The 8,745-nt window shown below is 55.7% G+C and overlaps 1 protein-coding gene across 1 annotated transcript; it reads right to left on the reverse strand.

The window, feature by feature from the left end:
* Nucleotides 1–288: 288 nt before the first annotated feature.
* LOC134057272 (serine/threonine-protein kinase pim-1-like) lies at nucleotides 289–2,669 on the reverse strand. The gene is made up of 5 exons (XM_062514268.1): nucleotides 2,169–2,669; nucleotides 2,032–2,082; nucleotides 1,471–1,837; nucleotides 652–831; nucleotides 289–395 (listed from the first exon to the last, which is right to left on the reverse strand). The coding sequence occupies exons 1-5, from the start codon at nucleotides 2,667–2,669 to the stop codon at nucleotides 289–291; spliced, it is 1,206 nt and encodes a 401-aa protein (XP_062370252.1).
* Nucleotides 2,670–8,745: the final 6,076 nt, after the last annotated feature.

Genomic DNA, 8,745 nt, shown 5'->3' on the forward strand with positions numbered 1-8,745 from the left:
CTCCAGGGGCTCCTTCTCCTTCCCTGGGGTGAGACCAGGCTCTCAGTGTTCTGCCCAGGGTCCAGCTGTCAGTGAACCAGGACAAGCCAGAGCAGCTCAGATGGTGGCCAGCAGTGCTGGGCAGAGCAGCTCAAGGGCTGTGTGTTCCCACCTGATGACCCCTGTGCAGTGACACAGGCAGGACAAAAAAAAGTCTGGGCTTCTTTGCTTCTGATTGCCAAGGCCTGTGTGCAACTGGAACTTACCAGAGCCCTGCATCCAAGTGTGCCTGTGGTTCTCTCCCTTCTTCTATGGCAGGTGAATTTGCTGCATCCAAGGGTCACAAAACAGGTCTTCTGACGAGGGCCTTTCCATGTGGAGCATGGATAAGCACCATCTGATCAGATCTTGGCACTCTGGACAGAGAAACCAGAAACCACCGGTCAGTTGGAGGAGGCTCCAGTCTGCTTTGCCCCACTGTTCTCATGCTCAGGCTGTGCTGCATGTGCTCAGAGCTGGGCCTAAACCTTCCCATCAGTTCTTTGTTTTGGAGGAGAGCAGGAGAGCAGGACATGTGCCACCTCCTCAGCAGCAGCCAGAGCGGGATGCTCACGAGCCCACTGCTGTCTCCCAGCACTGGTATTCCCCCCGTGCCCAGAGATGAGGATTCACCTTGAGAGACCTGTTGTGGCAGCGAGAGCTGATGGTTCCAGCTGATGTTCTGGCCTCTCCTGAAAGGGTGCTCCCCACAGACCATCTGGTGCAGCAGGATGCCCAGGGACCAGAGGGTAGCTGGCTTGCCATAGTACCAGCCAAAGTGGGTCCATTCTGGGGGGCTGTAGGATGGTGTTCCTATGGAATACAGATGGAGTTCATCAGGGGGATGCTGCTGCTCCCAGAGCCTGGCCCCAGAATCCTTGGGCATGCTAGGGCTGCACCAGTGGCACATGGTGTGACCCCTTGCCTCTGGCCAGCACCTGGGACTTGTGTACAAACTTGGGGTTGGAAAAGGAGCCACTGGTGCTGGAAGAGTGCAGCAGAAGCCCTGGCAAGGCCTGACCATGACAAGGAAAAACCCACTCCGTGGTGGGGAAAATCCATGTCTTCATCCTCCCTGCCTGCATTGCCCCAAAAGACATTATGAGGACAAGGCAAGCAATGTGAGCACAGCAGTGCAAGCCCTTTCTCACCTGCCCACCAAAACAGCTGCTGCACAGGTTTGGACCCCCCCACAACCCACTACCCCCACCCACAGGTGTTTTTGTCTGGCTGGCTGCCCCAGCCCCAGTCCTGGACACAGTGGCTGGCAAAAGCTGCCAGCAGGGCTGGAAGCTGGCCCCCCACCCACCCCAGTCAAAAGCAACTCAGATGAAGACTCAGTGCCATGACTGGCAGCAAAAAGGAGAGTCCCTGCTACCACAGCCAGGCTGGGCCCTGAGATGTTGGGCCAGGAGATGCCGGGACCAGGAACACAGCCCTGTGTGGGCTCACCTGCAAAGTGAGTGTAGGCTGTGTCCTGCAGGTAGGTGCCAGAGCCAAAGTCAATCAATTTTGCCTGCCCGGTGGCCAGGTCAAGCAGGATGTTCTCCAGTTTGATGTCCCTGTGCAGGACCCCACAGCTGGTGCAGTGCTGCACGGCCTCCAGCACCAGGCTGAACAGCTCCTGTGCCACCTCCTCTGACAGGAACCCCTGTGACCAAATGAAATGACGGAGGTCCTGACACCGCTCCGGGTGCTCCAGCACCATCAGGATGTCATTGGGGAGCTCAAGCCACTCCAGCAGCTGGAGAACTCCAGGGAAGCCTGTGGACACCTTGTCCAGCAGCACGATCTCCAGTGGTGCACTGGTGCCATCGGGCTGCAGGAGGGCCACGATGCCGTCAGCGGGGCTGATGCTGTGCCAGGGCTCGGGAAGCTCTCCCCCAGCACGGGATGCTCTGCTGGCCCCACACCCGCTCTCCCTCCAGGCTCCTGGTGGCTTCCACCCTTCCGGGTCTCGACTCATCCCATCCTGGCACGCCCCAGCTTCTCCCTCTGGCCCCGCTCACTCACCAGCTTGCCCCAGTGCTGGACGTGGTTCCATGGCACCCTTTTGATGGCCACCTGCAAGCCAAGGGCAGCAGCAGGCTGAGCTCCTCCTCCTCCTCCTGCCTCCTCCTCCTCTGCCTGCCACTGATCCCACCACTCACCGGGGCACCGTCCGAGAGCCGAGTCACCGCCCAGGCGCTGCCAAAGCCGCCACACCCCAGCAGCAAACCGAGCTGGTACCGCTCCTTCGTGCCGTGCTGCGCCTCCCCTGCCAGCGAGACGCGGCTGTCAGCGCTCGGCCCGGGGCCAGACATGAGCCCTGAGCACCCCTCAGCCGCCCCGGGCCGGGCAGCCCCAGGTGTTCGCTCTTTGGAACGGGACAGCAGAGGCTCAGGGCCAGCGACCGCTCTGCCGAGCGGTGGAGCTCGGGCCTGGGAAACCGCAACACAGGCAGCAGGAGCAGCCGTGCCGTGTGTGTGCTCAACGGGCCGGGGAGGAGCCAGGACCAAGACCAGGACCGTGGCCAGGGCACACCTTGGGGCCCGGGCCAGGGGCCGGGGTTGGGGTCGGGGCCCATGTTGGGGCCGGGGCCGGGTCCGGGGCCGGTGTCGGGACAGGCGGAGCCAAAGGGAGGCGATGCCGCTCCACGCACTGATGTCCATCCAGCAGCACCACCGCCAGTACAGCCAGAGCCAGGTGGAGGTGAGACCATGGCGGGATGGATGGGGATGGGGAAAGGGATGGGAAAGCCCCGCCTGGGGCCAGGGCAGCCCGAGTGTATGGCCGAGCTAGGAACTGGGAGATGGAGACTGGGAGAGGAGGGGGACCCAGGGAAAGAGAGACCGAGAGAGGCTGTGGGACTGTGGGAGAGGGAGAGGAGAGCCAGAGGGTCGACAAAGTCGCTTCTGTCACTGCTGCTGCTGCTGCTGCTGCAACTGAAGCCCTGGGGCCGTTTGTCCCCATGTCTGTTTTTCCGTTGCCTTCTCGGCCTGTGCCAAGCCCTGCATACCCCGGTAGCAGTCCCTGAACATTTTCTTCCCATGATAAAAACATCTTTCAAGCACAGGCATTCATGGCCAAGACTGGGATTCTGCCTCCAAAGTTCTGTATATATGCAAGGGTAGCTCCCAGACAAAAGCTGCCAGGACTATGTAGGTTACTTTGGCTTCCTGAGGGCCAGCTCTTATCTGCCTTTGAAACACTGGGGCTCCCTACTTTTCTTCCTCCAGAAAAGAACTTCTCGTCCTGATGGCCATGGACAAAATTGGCATTTGGCCTCCCAAATCCGGTCTATCCAAGGATATCTCCCAGACAAATGCTGCCAAGACAAACAGGTCTGGCTTGCCTTGGCCTCTGGTGACTGTCTCTCATCTTCCTTCAAAACCTTGGGTTCTGAGGTTTCTCTCCTATAGAAAGGAACCGTCCTTCTTGTCCAGGGGCCCATGGCCTCAAGCACGTGACCATTTGATAGTGGGCAAAGGAGTGGACAAAGGAGTTCAGTGCTCAGTGGGCTGGAGACTGAGGACAGCAGAGGAGAGCCCTGGGAGGGATTGACGGGCAGTTTCAGAGGTGATGGATCTTTTGACAGAGAATATCCAGAGAAAGAAACAATTAATGCCAAGGGCAGTTGTGGAGGCCCAGACTGGAAACAAGGAGAAAGGAATTTCTCTCCTAGAGCACGGCTGAGGTGCAACACATCCCACAGGAGGAGTCTGGGCCAGCCCAAGGCACAGGAATGTGCAGCAGCTGAAAGGTTCTTCTGACTTGGACTCCTGGAAGGGTTTGTGCAATCTCCTCCTAGGCCCTGAGGTTCAAGGGCTCAGCACCAAATGCACCACGGCGCTCATTGGGACCAAGGAACTCCTGACAAACCACAGCTCTGCCTTGATTTCCCTCTGGTCTGGTGCAGTTCATCAGGAAGGTTTTCTGCTGCACTTCAGGAGAAATATCCATTCCGATTTTAAAGGGTATATTTCATTACTGCTCCTTTTAGAGCAGAGGTGACTGCAGCAATCTGTGGTTGATATTGATCCAGGGTCTCTCCTTGTCTTGGTTTGAAAGACAGGTGTTTGCCAAGGAAAGCAGAAGCTTCCCCTTGGACTGAAAAAAAATGTGATCCTTCCAATTATTATAATTTTGGAATTAAGACAGCTCTCAGGCAAAGATATGGGGGTAGGAATAACAGTTCTTTACTGGTATATCTAACAAGACAAACAAGAACAACAACAGCTATGAAATTACCCACAAACAGAACAGTAACTCAGTCCCAGTGTTTTTTGGCTGCAGGCACCTTTTCCCTGAGCTGCAGTTCCCGGTGCTGGGGGTGGGCAGGTCCCGCAGAGCCGCAGGAGGGCTGGGGGTGATGGCAGCACTGTCCCAGGGGGAGAGAGAGATGGAGAGAGAGCTCTCCGCTCACGGTGTGGGTCCTGGTGCTCAGCAGAGTGCTGGATGGTGGTAGTTCACAGCGAGAAGGCAGCAGGGCAGGGTCTGATATTTGTTTCCCGACGCTGGGATGGGACAGAGAGGCAGGAGGCGGATATCATCCTTCTCGTCTGAACTCCGTGGGGAAAATGGGGACGAGGCCCAGCCTTCCGCTTCCTCTTCTGGCTGTTTGAATCTCGCGGGGCCTCCCCTCTTCCCTCCCCTCCCCTCCCTTCCCCCTTGTCACCAGGGCCCAGTCAACAGGTATCTTAGCATGACAATGGGGAAAATTCCACAGAGGGAAAAAAAAGAAAGAACTAACCCTCAACATTATCCACCCCGAATTTTCCCCTACCATCATGCCAAATCAAATTAAAAATCTTCAAATTATAGACATCCATACAGTTACAGATACAGGCACAGTATTGTAGGTAGTTCACCCTAAAACAAGGTCTCCTTGGGGTATGCATCGGGTCTTTCCATCCCTTTGCATGATCCACCAGGTACACCCTGGCCCTTGAGCAAAAACCACCCCACAAATTGGATTGTCTTTGCTGGAGGCAGGGTTCACCCAAACAGTTTTTCCTAGCATACCTCTCATATGCACCACTGGAACCTTGTCCCCATCTGGTGTTCTCAAGGGCTCAGACTGGGCAGGGCCTGCTCGATTAGTGGAACCTCGGGTGTTCACTAACCATGTGGCCTTTGGTAGATTAATTTCCCAGTTTTTGAAAGTCCCCCCACCCAGTGCCTTCAAGGTGGTTTTAAGCAGCCCATTGCACCGTTCCACTTTCCCAGCCGCTGGTGCGTGATAAGGAATGTGGTAACACCCACTCGATGCCGTGTTCTCTGGCCCAGGTGTTTATGAGGCTGTTCTTGAAATGAGTCCCATTGTCTGACTCAATTCTCTCAGGGGTACCATGTCTCCAAAGGACTTGTTTTTCCAGGCCCAGGATGGTGTTGCGGGCAGTGGCATGAGGCACAGGGTAGGTCTCCAACCATCCAGTGGTGGCTTCCACCATGGTCAGCACGTAGCGCTTGCCTTGGCGTGTCTGAGGCAGTGTGATGTAGTCAATCTGCCAGGCCTCCCCATACTTATATTTGGACCACCGCCCCCCATACCAGAGGGGCTTCACTCGCTTGGCTTGCTTGATGGCAGCACACATCTCACAGTCATGGATAACCTGGGAAATACTGTCCATGGTGAGATCCACCCCTCGGTCTCGTGCCCACTTATAGGTAGCATCTCTGCCTTGGTGACCTGAGGCATCGTGGGCCCATCGAGCCAGGAACAACTCTCCCTTGTGTTGCCAGTCTAAGTCTATCTGTGACACCTCTATCCTTGCAGCCTGATCTACTTGCTCATTGTGTTGGTGCTCCTCATTAGCCCGACTCTTGGGGACATGGGCATCTACATGACGGACCTTTACGGGTAGCTTCTCTACCCGAGTGGCAATGTCTTTCCACTCATCAGCAGCCCAGATTGGTTTTTCCCTACCTTGCCAGTTAGCTTTTTTCCATCTTTCCAGCCAGCCCCACAGAGCATTGGCTACCATCCATGAATCAGTGTAAAGGTAGAGCTTTGGCCACTTCTCTCTTTCAGCAATGTCCAGGGCCCGCTGAACGGCTTTGAGTTCAGCAAGTTGACTTGATCCACCTTCTCCTTCAGTAGCTTGTGCAACTTGTCGTGTGGGGCTCCATACGGCTGCTTTCCACTTCCGGTTCATCCCCACGATGCGACAGGAACCGTCAGTGAAAAGAGCGTAGCGAGTTTCATCTGCTGGCAGTTGGTTGTATGGCGGGGCTTCATCAGCCCGGGTCACTTGTTCTTGCTCCTCTTCATTGGCAAGACCAAAATTTTCACCTTCTGGCCAGTTTGTAATTATTTCCAAAATCCCAGGGCGATTTGGGTTTCCGATACGGGCGCGCTGCGTGATGAGGGCAATCCACTTGCTCCATGTGGCATCGGTGGCGTGGTGGGTAGAGGGGACCTTCCCTTTAAACATCCACCCCAGCACTGGTAGTCGGGGTGCCAGGAGGAGCTGTGCTTCTGTGCCAATCACCTCTGAGGCAGCTTGAACTCCTTCAGAAGCAGCCAAGATCTCCTTCTCTGTTGGGGTGTAGTTGGCTTCAGACCCTCTGGAACTTCGGCTCTGGAATCCCAGAGGGCGGCCTCGGGTCTCACCAGGTACCTTCTGCCAAAGGCTCCAGGACAAGCCCTTGTTCCCGGCTGCAGAGTAGAGCACATTCTTCACCTCTGGTCCCGTCCTGACTGGGCCGAGGGCTACAGCATGAGCGATCTCCTGCTTGATGTGGGCAAAGGCTTGCTGCTGCTCAGGGCCCCAGTGGAATTCGTTCTTCTTCCGGGTGACCAGGTAGAGAGGGCTGACGATCTGGCTCTACTCAGGAATGTGCATTCTCCAAAAGCCTATGGCACCTAGGAAAGCTTGTGTTTCCTTCTTGTTGGTTGGTGGAGACATCGCGGTGATCTTATTGATGACCTCAGTGGGGATTTGGTGCCGCCCATCTTGCCACTTTACTCCCAGGAACTGGATCTCTCGGGCAGGACCTTTGACTTTGCTCCTCTTGATGGCAAAACTGGCTCCCAGCAGAATCTGGATGATCTTCTCTCCTTTCTCAAATACTTCCATTGCCGTGTTCCCCCACACAATGATGTCATGGATGTATTGCAGATGTTCTGGAGCTTCACCCTTTTCCAGTGCAGCCTGGATCAGTCCATGGCAGATGGTGGGGCTGTGTTTCCACCCCTGGGGCAGTCGGTTCCAGGTGTACTGCACGCCCCTCCAGGTGAAAGCAAACTGAGGCCTGCACTCTGCTGCCAGAGGAATGGAGAAAAATGCATTGGCAATGTCAATGGTGGCGTACCACTTTGCTGCCTTGGACTCCAGCTCGTCTGGAGTTCCAGCATGTCCGGCACGGCAGCGCTCAGCGGTGGAGTCACTTCATTCAATGCACGATAGTCCACAGTCAATCTCCATTCTCCGTCAGACTTGCGCACAGGCCAGATGGGGCTGTTGAAGGGTGAGTGGGTTTTACTGACCACCCCTTGGCCCTCCAGCTCACGGATCATCTTGTGGAAGGGGATCATGGCATCTCCATTTGTCCTGTACTGCCGGTGGTGCACTGTCGAGGTGGCAATTGGCACTTGCTGCTCCTTCACCTTCAGGAGTCCCACTGCAGATGGGCTCTCTGACAGTCCAAGCAAGGTGTTCAATTGTTGAATGTTTTCTGCCTCTACAGCAGCTATTCCAAAAGCCCACCTGAGTCCCTTTGGCTCTTTGTAATAGCCATTCCTGAGGAAGTCTATGCCTGGAACACACGGTGCCTCTGGGCCAGTCACAATTGGATGCTTCTGCCACTCCTTCCCAGTCAGGCTCACCTCAGCCACCAGCAAAGTCAATTCCTGTGATCCCCCTGTCACCCCAGCAATAGAAACAGGCTCTTCTCCCACATGTTCTGATGGTATTAGTGTGCACTGTGAACCAGTGTCAGCTAATGCCCTATGTTTTTGTGGCTGTGATGTGCCAGGCCATCGGATCCACACCGTCCAAAAGACCCAGTTTTCCCGTGCCTCTCCCTGGCTAGAGGCAGGGCCCCTCTAGCACTGGTTATTATTTCCTTCCTGGGCATACATGTTGGAGGTTCCCTCAAGGGGATCGGACGAATCATCCTCCCTTCTGTAATACCCTGCATCTTGGTTATGGGAAGTTGAGGCTACCTTCACTTTAGTGCAGCTCCTTTGGTTAGTGTTTCCCTCCCTGAGTTGACGCACCCGCGCTGCCAGGGCAGAAGTGGGTTTCCCATCCCACCTCCTCATGTCTTCCCCATGGTCACGCAGAAAGAACCACAGGTCAGCTCGTGGGGTGTATCCTCTCTCCCTAGCTGGGGGACATTGGGCTCTAACTCTGGCATCTGTGACTCGCACTGGTGCTGCATTGACCTTCCTCATCTCCCCCCTCACCCCTCTTATCTCCTCCTTGAACTCCTCTCTGAGTCCCCTAATCACGGCAGAGACCTGAGCCTGCATTGGGCCGTTCATTATACTCTCAAAATTTCTGAGCTTATCGGCAACAGAACCCACTGTCTCGTGGTTGGTGTCAGCGTTAATGGCTGCAATGAATGAGGTGTATTGAGATGGCCCCAGGTGTGCCAGATTCCACAACATCTGCCCTGTGCACCTGACCTTGTTGGGGTCATTGTCATGTTGTCCACCCCTCCCAAAGTGTACTTCCAGTATTGCCACTTCTCTCAGCTGTTGGATCCCCTCCTCAGCGGTTTTCCAGCGCATTCTATGGT

Source organism: Cinclus cinclus, unplaced genomic scaffold, assembly GCF_963662255.1.
Source record: "Cinclus cinclus unplaced genomic scaffold, bCinCin1.1 SCAFFOLD_32, whole genome shotgun sequence".
NCBI lineage: Eukaryota > Metazoa > Chordata > Aves > Passeriformes > Cinclidae > Cinclus > Cinclus cinclus.

What these genes read in the sequence shown, in the direction of transcription:
- LOC134057272 (XM_062514268.1), bottom strand. Translation starts at nt 2,669, where the DNA reads ATGGACATCAGTGCGTGGAGCGGCATCGCCTCCCTTTGGCTCCGCCTG. An exon ending in GGCTCTCGGACGGTGCCCCG is followed by an intron (nt 2,083 to 2,168) that starts GTGAGTGGTGGG and finishes CTTGGCTTGCAG; the next exon opens with GTGGCCATCAAAAGGGTGCC. An exon ending in AGCCTACACTCACTTTGCAG is followed by an intron (nt 832 to 1,470) that starts GTGAGCCCACAC and finishes TGTATTCCATAG; the next exon opens with GAACACCATCCTACAGCCCC.